The 15,519-nt window shown below is 41.5% G+C and overlaps 2 protein-coding genes across 2 annotated transcripts; one reads left to right on the top strand and one right to left on the bottom strand.

Annotated features, from left to right (window-relative positions):
- Positions 1-2,363: 2,363 nt before the first annotated feature.
- Positions 2,364-4,156, top strand: LOC124680635 (probable disease resistance protein At1g61300; the record flags this gene model as incomplete). The annotated part of the gene is made up of 2 exons (XM_047215704.1): positions 2,364-2,658; positions 3,111-4,156. Coding segments are annotated over 2 exons (1,341 nt in total), but the record flags the coding sequence as incomplete, so codon positions are not given.
- Positions 4,157-6,102: 1,946 nt separating this feature from the next.
- Positions 6,103-10,709, bottom strand: LOC124680637. The gene is made up of 10 exons (XM_047215706.1): positions 9,730-10,709; positions 8,784-8,908; positions 8,589-8,708; positions 8,381-8,468; positions 7,769-7,860; positions 7,559-7,663; positions 6,994-7,103; positions 6,600-6,687; positions 6,481-6,516; positions 6,103-6,394 (listed from the first exon to the last, which is right to left on the bottom strand). Exons 1-10 carry the CDS (start codon positions 10,685-10,687, stop codon positions 6,311-6,313), a joined length of 1,806 nt encoding a protein of 601 aa, XP_047071662.1. The 5' UTR covers positions 10,688-10,709; the 3' UTR covers positions 6,103-6,310.
- Between the last annotated feature and the right edge of the window lie 4,810 nt (positions 10,710-15,519).

Below are 15,519 nucleotides of genomic sequence, written 5' to 3'. Positions count from 1 at the left end.
GCCTCTCTTCCTCCTCACTTCTGGGCTGAGGCTATGTCTATTTCCACCTATCTCATCAACCTTCATCCCTCCACAGCCTTGCAGGGTGGTATTCCTCTTGAGCGTCTCACTGGTCACACTCCTGATTACTCGACCCTTCGTCTTTTTGGTTGCATTTGCTATGTTCTTCTTGCTCCACGCGAACGCACCAAGCTGACTGCTCAATCTGTTGAGTGTGCCTTCCTTGGCTACATCCTTGAGCACAAGGGATATAAGTGTTGGGATCCTGTTGCTCGTCGGATGCACATATCTCGGGATGTCACTTTTGATGAGTCCCGTCCTTTCTACCCGCGTCCCTCCTCCTCTTCCTTCTCGGTGGATGATATTTATTTTTTCATGTTCCCTGACTCACCTCCTCCTGTGCCTCCGTTCCCTGCACCGCCGATTCTCTCACCACCATCACCTTCTCCTCCTTCGCCCACCAGACCACCCTCTCCTCCCTCACCATCTTCCCCACCCTCCACACCTTCCTCTCCCATGTCACCTTCCTCGCCTACGGTGGTTCCTCCCTACCCTTTTCACTACTCCCGTCGTCCACGTGATGATGATGCCGCTCCTCCTGACATGCCCTCCACCTCGGGTGTGATGCCCTCTCCGTCTAAGCCACCTCATCATCTTCATGCTCGTCCTCGTCCTCGTCCTCCCCCTGATCGCTATTCTCCCACTCACTACGGTCTTTCTGCTGTCCCTGAGCCGACCTCTTATCGGGACGCTCTTGCTCATCCCGAATGGCAGCTAGCGATGGCTGAGGATGTTGTCTCTCCTCCTTCCTCTGTTCGTCCCATCACCTGCAAGTGGGTCTACAAGATTAAGACTCGCTCCGATGGTTCTCTTGAGTGCTACAAGGCTCGTCTTGTCGCTCGCGGTTTTCAGCAGGAGCATGGCCGTGACTATGATGAGACCTTTGCTCCAGTGGCTCACATGACCACTGTTCGCACTCTTCTTGCCGTTGCTTATGTTCGTCACTGGTCTGTCTCTCAGCTTGACATGCAGAATGCTTTTCTTAACGGTGAGTTAAGTGAGGAGGTATACATGCAGCCACCTCCTGGCTACTCTGTTCCCGATGGCATGGTCTGTCGTCTCCGGCGCTCTTTCTATGGCCTTAAGCAAGCCCCTCGCGCCTGGTTTCAGCGTTTTGCCTCTGTGGTCACCGCTGCTGGCTTCGTCCCTAGCGCACATGACCCTGCGCTCTTTGTCCACACATCCTCTCGTGGTCGGACTCTCCTTCTCCTCTATGTTGATGACATGATCATCACAGGCGACGACCCTGAGTACATTGCCTTTGTCAAGGCCCGTCTTCGCGATCAGTTTCTCATGACTGATCATGGTCCGCTCCGCTACTTTCTTGGGCTTGAGGTTTCCTCTACCTCCGATGGCTTCTATATCTCCCAGGAGAAGTATATTCAGGACCTTCTCACTCGTGCTTCTCTTTGCGATGAGCGCGTTGTCGAGACTCCTATGGAGCTCAATGTCCGCCTCCGTTCCACTGACGGTGATCCTCTTCCGGACCCGACTCGCTATCGTCACTTGGTTGGGAGTCTTGTCTACCTTGCTGTCACACGTCCTGACATCTCCTACCCCGTCCACATTTTGAGTCAGTTCATGGCTGCTCCCACTAGTGTCCACTATAGTCATCTTCTTCGTGTCATTCGCTATCTTCGCGACACTATCTACCGTCGGCTTTTCTTTCCTCGCTCCAGCTCCTTACAGCTCCAGACCTACTCAGATGCTACCTGGGCTAGCGATCCAGAGGATCACAAGTCTCTTTCTGCCTACTGTGTCTTTCTTGGTGGCTCTCTCATTGCTTGGAAGACCAAGACGCATGTTGCAGTCTCTCGTTCAAGTATTGAGGCTGAGTTGCGAGCGATGACTCTCTTGACGGCTGAGGTGACTTGGTTACGCTGGTTACTTGCGGACTTTGGTGTTTCTGCTCACGCTCCGACTCCGCTCTTATCGGACAGTACTGGTGCCATCAGCATTGCGCGTGATCCGGTGAAGCATGAGCTCACAAAACACATCGGTGTTGATGCCTTCTATATACGTAAGGCTGTGCAGGATCAGGTTATGGCTCTTCATTATGTGCCTTCCGAGCTACAGCTTGCTGACTTCTTCACGAAGGCCCAGACTAGAGCACAACATGCGTTCTTTCTCTCCAAACTCAGTGTTGCTGATCCACCATGAGTTTGAGGGGGGGTGTTAGTGATGTATAGACCCTTTTACTGTATATTCCTAGTGTATGAGGGGTTCCCTGCATATTGCATCATGTACATGTACTGGCCTTTGGCCCAACAGTGAATACTAGTTGCTCATTCACAACACTAACAACAAGATTAAGAAAAGTTTGTGGCCAAATGAAAGTCATGAAAGAGTTAAAAGTATCATATCTGCAGGAGCATGAGGCATGGCAGCTTTTTGAGGAAAATATTGGTGCTGAAACTCTTTCTAGTCCCCATATTGTAGCTCTTGCTAGAGAACTTATGAAGGAACTAAAAGGCTTGCCATTAGCTTTGACAACTATTGGAACATCAATGTATCAAAAAGATATGGCTCAATGGGAAACTGCCATCCAATATATGCAACAATCATGCTGCACCGATGACAAAGACACACTAGAACTGGGTATGGAAACTACTACCTCCGTTTCAAGGAATAAGGCGCCCTTGTTTTACGAGCTTTTTGTTTGACCAAGAATTACTTGAAATAGATAAAGCATTAAAAAGTGTTTTTCAATATGAATCCAACGATACTAATTACATATAATATAATTAAGATTTTGTTGCTCAATTTTTATTGTCAAAGTTCGTCTTGGGATGCGCGTGCGCCTTATTCCTTGAAACGGAGGTACTCCCTCCGTCTGAGATTAACAGGCACGCACGCAGTTTAAGAAATTGCTTTGACCATCATTTTGATCAATAAAATATGAAATATATATCACAAAAATTATATCATTGGAAAGGATTTTTGCATACGAATCTAATGATATAGAATTTGTAGACATAAAATTTATATTTTGTTGACCAAATCAATGGTCAAAGTTTGTCTTAAACTGCGTGCGTGCCTGTTAAACCCAGACGGAGGGAGTAGTAATGTTTTTAGGCAGCTGAAGTATAGTTATGACAATTTAAGAAACAAGACCTTGAGAGATTGTTTTTTGACTTGTGTAATGTGGCCTGAGGATGCCAAGATTCTGAAAGTTGACCTTGCTCAATGCTGGATGGGCTTAGGTCTAGTGAACGAGCAGGACATAGAATCTTCCTTCAGAAAATCATATAGTCTGATAGCTGAACTTACAGCTGTATGTTTGCTAGAGGGTTGGGGTGATTGGTATGGTTTTGTTACAGTGCATGATGTGATTCGTGATATGGCTATATGGATCTCTTGTGACTGTGGTGAGAACAACGAAAAATGGAGTGTCCCTGCACCAGTTGGCAAATACAAAACATTTATCATCCCTTGGAAAGCTGAGTGCATCTCGTTGATGTCTAACGAAGTGACCGAACTTGTTCCTATCAAGTTTAATCCTTATCCCATGAAATTGAAGATCTTGTGCCTTCGAAACAACAATTTGGATGAAAGCATAATTGCTGAGGCAATTAAGAATTGCACTTCACTGACATATTTGGATTTGAGTAATAACTGTCTCGGGAAGATACCGGAAGAATTATGTTCATTGGGAAAACTAGAGTACCTTGATTTGTCAGAAAATCAACTTCTAGGAGCAGAAGTGCCTCAATGCTTTGGAAACCTCACCAGCCTCAAGTTCTTGTATCTAACGTCTACAGGCATACGGACAATACCAATTGAGGTCATGTCTAGCCTGAAAGCAATGCAAGTAATAGACTTGAGGACTATGTGGGCACCTTATGAGGAAGCTCCTGCGTACTTTAACCCTGGAGTCCTATTCCGAGAGTTGGGCACCCTACTTCAGTTGAAAGCGCTTGGTGCTGAGGCCCTAGGTTTTGCTGAGTTGGAGTCACTAAGGGAAGCGGCTAACCTCCCAGTTAGATATTTGAGTGTGATGGAACTCGATAGAGGTGCATTATTTCTGATATTCTATCAAATAACTTTGCACAAAGGACGTTGTATGAACTGGATATCAGATTCTGCTTCAGCCTGAAACAAATAATAGTAAGACATGATACACAACAACCAAGCAGCCATTTCGTTGCCCTCAACAAGCTTCGCATGATTGGTATGCTACTATTGAAAGAGATATCATGGATTGGAGCAACTCCAACCTCCATATTTCCAAGGCTCACTTTTCTGGACCTGTTTGACTGCCCAGTTCTATTGCACCTCTCTTGGGTGATGTATATGCCCCGCCTTGAACAACTCCATATAGCTTACTGTCCCTCCATGGTGCAAGCATTTATGAGGTGCCATGGTGACAAATTGTACAATCTACAAGAGAGGACAAAAACATTTCCCTGCCTCAAGTTTCTCCGTCTTATTGATCACGGCTCGTTGGACACTATTGGGGATAACGGTATGCAATTCCCATCCCTAGAGCGACTTGTGATTTATAACTGTCCAAAACTGAAGAGGCTTCCTTTCCAATTAGACAATTTGCCACTAAAGCTGAAGGAACTATGGTTGGATGATGTTCAATGCTGGGAGGGACTGGAATTCGAAGAAGGCATCAAAACTTTCCTACAGACATCTCTTAAATTTGGACCAAATATGGATGAAATGTAACTTTCATGTTAGATACGACTAGCAATCCTTGTAGACAATATCCAAGGTCCCCAACATTGTTTTGTACCTAGGATGTGCAGCTGTAAGCCTGTAACATTAGCTTGCTGTAACAAAAATGTAAATACTGCCTTCTATGGAAAAATGTGCTTTCATGTTTATACCATGCACACTGGAAAATGATGCTTCGTGTGGCTTCTGAGTTGTTGTTTGTGCTTTCCTTTCAGCGGAGCCAGGAATGGAACAAGAGGGGTCGCAAGTTATGTTAGACTGCAGCCAGAACACACCATAGCATATAGTACTACTCCGTATTTTATTTTGCTGAAATTGCTTATATTATGGAAGGAGTGATAGGTATTATCGACACAAGCATAATAAGTATGATTATCCTGTGTAAGCATGCATGGAGCACACGATCGTACGTAGCATCACACAATCAGATGTGTTTATTTCTGTTCCGAAAAATAAAATTAGTGTCTGAGAATGTGTAGAGCGAGCACGGAGCACGCCTGTCGACTGATGGAGGCCGGCTGGTTAGCCCACGACGGGCATCCGGGCGACGATCCCATCGTGACCTCCGGTGGTGGTGAAGACCCGGACGCGCTTCATGTTGTGCTCCAGCGGCACGCGGTTGCCGTTGCGGTGGACCTCGATCTCCAGGTCCGGCCGGTCGGCATGGATCTTGCTCACCGCTGGCATAACATGCCATCCCACCACTTCCGGCCATGACATCTTCATCTTCTTCATTGTCGTCTCCATTGGAGAACTGGATCGATACTGAACAGACAAGAGTTACATTAGCATGTGATCGACCAACTTACTAACTGCAGGCAGCGAAAATACCTGACGAGATAAGAAGGCGAGATGCACTGCAGGAGCTTATGGTAACGGCGCTCATACGAGGTGTATTTATAAATAAACGGAGTATGTAGGTTTATGTGTATGTAAGGACATCATCGTGTGCAACGCCCCTCGATGATTACTTTGGGGAGGTCTTGAGAGTTGAGTTTCTTGTTAGCCCAGAGCACGGTATTTTCCATCAGCTGTTTGCCGCGTGCACGCAGCTGTACTTTCTTGGTGTGAGAAAGCGCAGTGTAAAACTCATATATGTACTCAGGTTCTGTAAATTTCGGAGTAAGATCAAAGGTCAAAGCCTAGCTAATAATACTCCTTGATAAGAAGCATTTTCTACAAGAGTGGTCCTGAAGCATTTCTGACGGCAGAAGGGAAAAGCCTTCCATAATGTTCCAGCTGCTTTCTAAGAATCAGGCTCTGGTTCTTGCATGAGAGAAACAAAAGCTCTATGCATCTCGAGTATTGACAAGTGGAAATAATAATGTAATAACCTCGGAATGATATAAATCTCTGCACTTAGCTTTATTATGTAATGACCACCATGACATATATAATCTCATTCCCTCAGACAGGAAAATGTGTTGCTAATCCAAATCTTAGCTCAAGATACAACACCCTACCCTATACTACCTGGGAAGGAACTCTATCGCCTAAAAGCCCAAGGCATTTGACCCTTTAATCTCTCGGAATCGCGCAGTCCAGGATGAGTTGTCTTGTCACCTGGCTATGGTTTGATGAAGCGGGCTAGCTTTCCGAGCACGCCTCTCAGGTTGCGTATGCCAGCTCCTGTCTTGGAGCTCACCATCATCTACAAGAAATATCACCGAATCAGAATGACATGGTTCATGGGTACACACGACACAAGTGAGGTGATCCAATGATTCAGGAGCTCACCACCGGCTTAACGACTGACTTGTTCTTTTTCAGACTCTGCAGTTGATGAAATGAGAGGTTACGTTAGGCAATCAAGAAATGCAAACGGGAGAAAAGGAGGGGCTAGGGAGGACAAGAACCTCTTGGATCTCCATAGCACGGCGAGCAACGTCTATAGGGAAAACCAGATCAGTCTTGGTTAGTACAATCTGGTATGGTGTCTTGTATCTGCAACGGTGTATTTCAATTATACCATTCGCAGAACCAAATATAACATCACGATATATGTCACCGTAAACCTAAGCAAATGTTTTAACCAAATGATGAATTTCAGAGGAAATATGCATTACTTCCAGTACACAATTTTGTTGCACTGACAGCTATGTTTTTTCTTTTTAAACTTCCACACTGCAATGATGTACTATACATTAAGATTACGGAGGAGCAAAACTAAACATTATTACATTAGGAAGAAAAAAGAAAATAGATAGGAAGACTGCTTCTGTAAAGATCTAAAGATGGATTTAAACAAACCTTTCCATTAGATCTATAAGCTCGTAGTCCAATGGTTTCATTCCACGTTTAGTGTGCACAAGAAGGCACACTCTATCTAGACCAACCCTGTTCGAAACATACTCCTTCACCTGCAAATTTCAGAGTGCTTGTAAGAACTAAGAATAACTATAACCAATAGGCACATGTTTAAAGCTTATGTCTTCAAGAGTTAAAATAAAACGAGATATTTCTTTGACATTCAGGTCCAGTGGTTATATGCAAATCGTCAAGAATACTGTGTGCGGACCAGGAGATAGTTCTTATAATTATGTGATCGTACAGACACATTGTGACGTGATACTCAGTTCTTGATTTCAAATTGTTCTCAGCTGGACAAACAAACCGAATGTTCAATATGTTGTAAAACAAGAGATCAGGAGCAGTCCTCATAAACATTGTAAAGCAAGAGCAAAGTGAATTTCACTACCAATGTACTAGTGTGATCTACAAGTATTTACTATAGAACTGTGAGCAGAGGTCAGCAGCCCCAAGTTCATGCAACGAGACATGATTTATCATAAAATTAATCAGATTGGATACTTACAAGCTCCTGCCATGACTCTTTAACTTCATCCTTTGCATAAGCAAAACCATATCCAGGTAAATCAACAAGGCACAATTTTGATGCAAGCTTGAAGAAATTTATACTCTGTAATTCAGAAGTGATAATTTGTAATACATATACACAAATTAATTGTTTGACACTGCTGATTAGTTAGAAAAAATGTAAGCTTTAATGGTTTATTAAACTTACTTGAGTAAGCCCTGGCTTATCGGATGTTCGCACAATACCCCATTGTCTTGTAAGTGCATTAAGCAGTGAGGATTTCCCGACATTTGATACCCCTTGAATTTCGGTAAATTATGAAAACAAGGTTGTTAGGGCAGATTTGAAACATTTCAAGAAAAAGGGATTTACAGATAGGTCGGATACTACATTTTATTTCAGCAAGGATCCTACAGACTCCAAACACAGCATTGTCTTCGACAAAAAAAATTAGAATATAATCCTAATCAAAGTTTTAAAATCAGCTAGATGCCTAGATGACAAGATGTTCAACTGACATGAAGAAAAGGAATAGACAAAAGGAGCAAGTACTAAATGAGGTGAGCAGGAACGTTGATAACATGTTGATGTGCAATTCATCATCATTTTTCGGTGAGATAATGTCATTGGACCAACAAAGCACAAGTTTTGAATGAAAAATTTGCTCCACTAATTGCAACACATACTAGGGAATACCGGATATACAAAGAATGATCTAAACTATACTTCATCCAGACACAGTGCATCAAAATGATATGATTGATAAAAATCTGAAAGGGGAGATGGAACTAATATCATAAGTTATTCCCTAGGACGCACCTGCAAATGCTATCTCTGGAAGTGTAGGAGGAGGGAATGATGATGGGATCTTTGCAGCAGCAAAGAAGTCCAAATGATTTCTGAACACCTGTTGATAGTTTGTTGTAAGCAACAATAATAATGAACCTAAAATCATGGTACCAAGAAACAAATGACGAAAATAAAAAAGAATAAAATAATTTTCTGCATTGTATGTTATCTTTCTTACACTGTCTTCTATGCGGTCACGTTCAATTCTCGTTGAGAAGGGGACATTATCCAGAGGAGCAGAAAGCTTGGTATTGTAGCCAGCATTTTTTATGTCGATTAGACGCCTACGACCTAGTAGCTGCAAAGAACATTAAAATGATTTTTGACATGCATTCATAAAGCCAAAAACTCAAACAGAGGTAATAGTGTTTACATTATCTTCAACATATGAGAGGATTGAAGAACTTGGCTGTACATCACGAAATTTAGCATTTATGGACATTTCAGTCTCTTCAGGTTCAGGTGTACTCTTTTCTGGAATCTTCCCTGTTATGCAAACTAAAAAGGAAAGAAGATGGAAATATTAAAACGGAAGTATCATATTGATGATTAGAAACTTTCCTCAGAGGACTAACATTTTCAAATAAGTAAAGAAATTATAAGTGGGAGATGCACTAATAAGTTCGGAGGAAAAATTTCACAAAGGAAACAATCAAATAATGTACTACCTCTGTCCTAAAAAGGATGTCCTAACTATATCTAGATTCGCATGTATCTAGACACATTTTAGTATGTAAATACAAGCAAATTTAGACAAAGTTAGGACATCCTTTTTAGGACGGAGGGAGATCAAATATTCAAATTTGTGTTGTTAATTTGTTATCAGTTGAAAGAAGAGCATGTTTGAATCAACAATGCTACAAAATACCGTGTGCATAGATACTTGTCAAATGGGGATATTGCATAGACTGAATACAACCAGAACTTGTAACTTTGTAAGTGGTTCTAGTGTGTATGTTTTTTTATCTGGGTTTCTTCAAATATTTCTTCAAATATATAGTTATTCGAACTTTATGCGACATGATTAAGCATATTTTCATATTCAGTAGTATACATAAGTTGCGCTAATGTTCTTGATATCCTGAGCTCTGTAACTGTATTTAAACAACAAGGAAGATTTCTTCTTCCGCTACCATGCACTTCAGATAAGAAATGTAAAGCACTAACGCTATTTTCAGGGGCAGTGCAAGAAACTATCCATGAGAGGGTTTGCTGTTTTACTATCACAGGTTTGAGGGGCCATGTACATGAAACATGATGTATGTACGTATAAATGAATCCTGTGCATCACTTAAAAAATGGCAAGATAGCATACGTACCATCTTCTTTGGGAGTTGCGTCCTCAATTCGTTTGTTTGATGTGTCATACCGATCTAGTTTCATTCGTTTTCTCTTCTTAGGAGGAGCAATTTCCTCAGAGTCAGAAACTGAATCCTTCTTAAAGACCCTTAGTTTCTTCCCAGTCTTGTCCAGCACTCGAGTAGGACGAGCACGGGGCTTCTCTTCAGTCATCTGGCCTGGCTCATCAGACTTCGTGCTTCCAGCAACATGCTCATCCAAATCGGCGTCATTTCGACGATCAGCTCTGATATCTTTGTCAAATTTCTTCCACTTGGAGGCTTGCGAATTCATACAGAGCATCGACCGGCCCTTATCCCCTCTACTTGTACCAGAAACCTTGCTGCTACTCCTTCTCATTGGTCGAAAGTCATCCCCTCCTTCTGATCTCCGAGGCTTAAATCCATCGCCTTCTGACCTCCTAGGCTTAAATCCATCGCCTTCTGATCTCCGAAGCTTAAATCCATCACCTTCTGATCTTCGAGGCTTAAATCCACCGCCTTCTGACCTCCGAGGCTTAAATCCATCCCCTTCTCTAGCAGAAAACTTGCCACGGGTTCCAGTGGAAGGGTACTTTCTGGTCGTCCTTGATGTGGAATATGATGCATCATTGTCAGCACCGTACCCAGAATCATGATCAAACTTCCTCTTCCTGCTGTCAAACCCAGACGCGCTCCTCCTCGCATCCCCTTGAGATCCTGCCTCGCTCCGCCACCTCTTCTGCTCCATCCCTCCGCGCCCGCGCCCGTTGCGCTCTTCTCTCTCTCCACTGTCCCGTCCACCAGACCTAGCTCCTCCTCTCTCTTTGGCATCGTCCCTTCTGTTTCTCATCCTCCCACCGGCCATTCCAGTGCTGCCGCCGCCGCCCAAGTTCCTCTTGGTGCTCAACTGGCTCGCCGTGCTCGTTTGCTGCCATTTCAACCGAACACGGAGCGGCATTTTTCCCACTTCGTGTGACGAAAATCACCTGCGCAAGAAGTACAACAAGTTGGACTCTCGCTCCCTCACAGCATGCGCGCGCGCCTGCGCGGAAGGTGTTCGGCGTAATGCCTGGCGGAGACAAGGAGGAAGGAAGCGATCGCTGCTCCGGGCGTGACTAGATAGGTGGGGAGGGATACGGAGTAGTGCGCTCACCGGAGGCGGCGGACGGATGGAGGCCGCGTTGCTGTCGCGCCTGGCGGGGGCGGCTGCGGCCGGCGGCCGGCGGCGCGTAGGCGTTGGTGAGGGCGGGCAGTACCAGAACGAACTGAACAGAGGCGCGTGTGCTGTGGCGTCAGGTTTTCCTTTGGTGTGTTGGATGCAAATCCGACGGCTGAAATGGGATGTGAACCGCGAGCCTCGTTTGGGCCGTTGCAGTTCTGAAAGACACGGGCCGGAATAAAACGGGCAGGTTTGTAGTGATGTTTTTACAGTGGGCCCGGTTTACTCCTGGGCTCACTATAGCCATTTTATTTTGAACATTCAAAAAATGTATTTACAAAGTTTCTACAATTATGAGAAACATATGCATATATATGCAATGCTGTATATCTCGAGCGTGCAAAGCATAAATCCGAAATTTGTTGTATTCTGCACTACACAAAAAAGATAGAATTATAGACCTAGGTGTGTGAACAACGCACTTTCAAACCTAGTCAGATTTTGTCTTTTTTGTTTAGCCCATAATACAACGTATTTCACACTGAGATATTGCATGCTTAAATTAAACCCCCTCTGTTCGGAGATAAGTCGCAGATTTGTTTAGATTCGTACTTATCTAGACGCATTTTAGTGTGTAGATACATGCGTATATAGAAAATTTGTGAGAAATCCAAGCTCATGGGTGCATATGAACTCGTTGTGTGAAAATACATTTTAAAGTGTTAAAAAATTCTAAAATAAGTTTTTGCACGTATGTCTAGAAATTTTATGTTCGTACACAAGTTTTCAGGAAAAAAAAGAATATTTTCTGTGTTTTGTGTAAAAAAGTTAAATTTTGATGCTCCAACACGACTACGGACAGGACATTTTTTGATCTTTTTGTACATGCCACATAAAATGTTGTTTTTCCGCGAAAACTAATGTACGAACATAGAATGTCAGGATGTACACTAGCAATTTTATTTTAGAATTTTCTTACATTTTTTAATTTATTTTCTAACTATTTTGTATAATAGGTGCATATGCACCTATGAGCCAAAATGCCACCTCCAAAATTTGTGACATTTATTTCCGAACAGAGGAAGTACATCATTACCTATAGGTACGTATTTATTTCAAAAATAAAAGAAACATACAAATATCATGTTTGAATTCTTAAAATAAAGGGCTTCGGTATAGCATTTTTCATATTTGGCGGTTGTTATTAGTCCTCTTTATAATAAATTTATATAGGTATACTTTTCAAACATGTAAATAAGTTACTCTATCTATTTCAAATTATTTAAAGTTTTAGTTTGTTTTAAGTCAAGCTCCTTTAAGTTTGAGAAGGTTTGTAGAAACATGTGCTAATATCTACAATACCAAATATGTAGTACACGAAATATATTCTATGATAAATCTTTGGTGTTTTATATGTTGATATGCTTTTCATAGACTTACTATTTTTTAAAGAAGTTTGGATTAGAATAAAGCGATAATATTAAATGATTTGAAAATGTGGGGATTAGGGAGGGGGTGGGGGGTAGACCCCTACTCAAATGCTAATTGCGAGATTCGTGGCAGCCTGTTCTTTAGGGGTGGTATGGGCAAAGTTGAGAATGAACGAGAATCTAGAAGATGGAAACACCTTAAAAAACATGTGAAAACTACTTCATCTCAAAATGTACTAAATAAACTAGTGAGAAATTTGAAACCCTTTTGTAAAATAATAATATAAAATGTAACTACTTTTGAACAACGCATAAATTTAAAAAAATCCAATGTTGTGTTTTTATCGATGATATCTTAAAAATAATAATAGTGAATATCTTACGATGCATTTTCTAGTATTTATGTGTTCTTTGTTGTAGGTAGGGTCGAAGATCCGACCAACAAGGGCCATGCCCCCCCTCCTCGGAACATGATTTTTCTATTCAAAACTGATTAAATATGATAAAACCTTCTCAAAAGTTTGTACCGGTCATCCCCAACATTGATCTGGTTCTCTTTCATTGATGGTCTCGAAAAGAACCCCCCTAGTCCTAGGTATTGTGATCGTGAGGAACGTGCATTAACATAGATGACAACAAACGATGCACTGAATTTGGTTTTGAGGGATTCATGCTTCAACCTTATGAACACTTCATTTTCTATATAAATGCGAGTTCTTTGACAGTGGCATGATATAGTAAGTTAATAACACACTGATGTACTCTTTTATCAACTTCGTCCCATTTGATTTCATTTGTTAGAAGTACCTAAAACAAGTATAATGATAAATGAAACTAGGAATATATAAATCAAATAAGATAGAAGAAATCATGAAGAGAAATGAAAGAAACACAAAAAATAGTCTCCCACTAAAATCCTCCGTCCTTGACACACATGGTGCACCCAGCGTCCCAGCCCATCTTTCGTAGAGCTCACCTTCATCTAGTTGTCCTCATCCTTTTTCTTAATTATGTTACTTTTTACAAGATTTCGCATGTTACTTAATTATTATTAGCACACATGTTTGATTATTCTTTACACTGTTTGGCTTAGAGTGCTATTTTAATCCTTTTGGTACTTTACTCCTTTTGGTATTTTATTCACTTTTGGTATTTTACTCCATGTGTTCTAAATGATTTGTAGTTCCAGATTTGTCTAAAGTGAAACTTCTTTAAATTTGTCCAATTTGTAAACATAATAGGATAATATCTGGAACATAAAATATTAAGAGTATAAAGAATATACTGTATAATGAATAAAGTGAAACGAAAATTCACTTTCGTTTGTGGGTGCATATGCTCCTGCCACCGGAAATACCATTTTAAAATGTCAAAAAATCCCTACCAAATTTTTTGTGCATACATCTCAAAATTCTTTGTGCACACGCCAAGTGTCACGAAAAAACGAAACTTTTTTGTGTCTTATGTGAAAAAGTTATAAAAAATATCCCATGAAAAGCTTTTATTAGCACCATTTTTTCTTTTTTGCCCATGACACAAAAAATGTCGGTTCTTTGTGAAACGACTTTGCGAGCATATAGAACGTTGAGATGTAGGCGCGGCATTTTCTGTTTTATTTTCATTTTTTAATTTGTTTAAAACTTACTTTGAAAATCATATGCATGTCGATATTTTGAAAATCAGGAGCATATCATAGTCATGTTGCTTGGATGCTAGCTAGGTAATGTTGGTTAGTTAACCTAATCGGCAGCAGCTTAGACAAACAGCGGGAACCGGACCAAACAAAAGCGGGATCTTTGCTCATAATATTGTTTAGGAAAACAAAAGAGGTAACAATATTCTCACTAAAGTTTCTGAGTTGATAAATCCTACTGATGGTTCTTGGGATGAAGATATTATTGGAGATATTTTTTGGCCGGTAGATGCTCATAGAATTTTGCAGATTCCTTTAACACCTTATAGAGATGATTTTGTGGTTTGGCATTATAACAAGTTGGTTTTCTTCTCTGTTCGATCGGCTTACTACTGTCAATGGAATTATAAATTTGGCCTGAATAATAGGAATGAAGAGATTGTGGAGGGGGCAAACAATCCGATTTGGGAGAAACTGTGGACTCTTGAAGTTCCAAGCAAAATAAAGATATTTGGTTGGAGGGTTCTTCATGCCATGATACCATGCCGTGGTGTCCTTGCAAACAAACATATCGGAAACCAAGGAGGATGTCCTATTTGTAACTCAGGTTGTGAAGATATCAAACACTTGTTGTTTATGTGTGGAAGAGCAAAGGAGGTTTGGGAGAGCCTTGGTTTGATGGGCATACTAGAAGGTATCACATGTCTTGATAGATCTGGTTCCGTGTTGATTGAAGAGATTGTTAGAAGAGGAGGTCGGGTCGAATCTTTAGAGAATGTGGGTTTTGTAGAAATTGTTCTTGTAGTAGGTTGGTACATGTGGTGGGAAAGGAGAAAAAGAGTTCATGGTAAGAATGTTCAGTCACCTACCCGATTAGCCATGTCTATTCTGGTGCTGACTAGAAACTATATGAATGTGTTGAAGAAACCTGAAGCAAAACGAAAGGAGGGGTGGAAGAAACCGTTAGAGGGATGTAGCTTTTGACACAGACTTGAGAAGAGGCGCAACAAGTGTTGTGATTAGAGACTACACGGGTAGTTGTATTGCAGCTGTGCAAACCTTTCTAACCCATGTGGTTGATGCTCCTATGGCTGAAGCTTATGCTTTCCGGGACGATTTATCTTTGGCACAACAGATTGGTATTCAGAATTTTACAGTCCTGACTGTTGTCAAATAGTGGAGACAATGAAGCATGGAGGCTTCTCAGCAACTTCGTCGGCTGCTATCTTCGATGATTGTAGTATCTTTGGAGTGGTTTTGGGAATGTTTCCATTGAGTACTCTAATAGGGAAGCCAATCAAGTAGCACATGAGCTTATTATAAATTCTTTTAGTTCTGGTAATTCTTGTATTTGGGTCGATGAGTCCCCTAAGTTTATTCTTAGCAAGCTCATGAATGATGTAACTATTCTGTGATGTCGGACAACAGATTTCAGACACACTCTTTTCCTTCCAGGGTACCTAAGGGGGTTGGAAGGTTTTTAATGAGGTGACATGTTGTCTTTTAATAGAAAATGTTTCAAAAAAAAGCGGGATCTTTGCCTCTCAAAGAAGAAAATACCGTGTCTT

Source organism: Lolium rigidum, unplaced genomic scaffold (genome assembly GCF_022539505.1).
Source record: "Lolium rigidum isolate FL_2022 unplaced genomic scaffold, APGP_CSIRO_Lrig_0.1 contig_23365_1, whole genome shotgun sequence".
NCBI classification, from domain to species: Eukaryota; Viridiplantae; Streptophyta; class Magnoliopsida; order Poales; family Poaceae; genus Lolium; species Lolium rigidum.
Note: the sequence above shows the minus strand (reverse complement) of the source record. Positions and strands in the feature narration are given on the sequence as shown.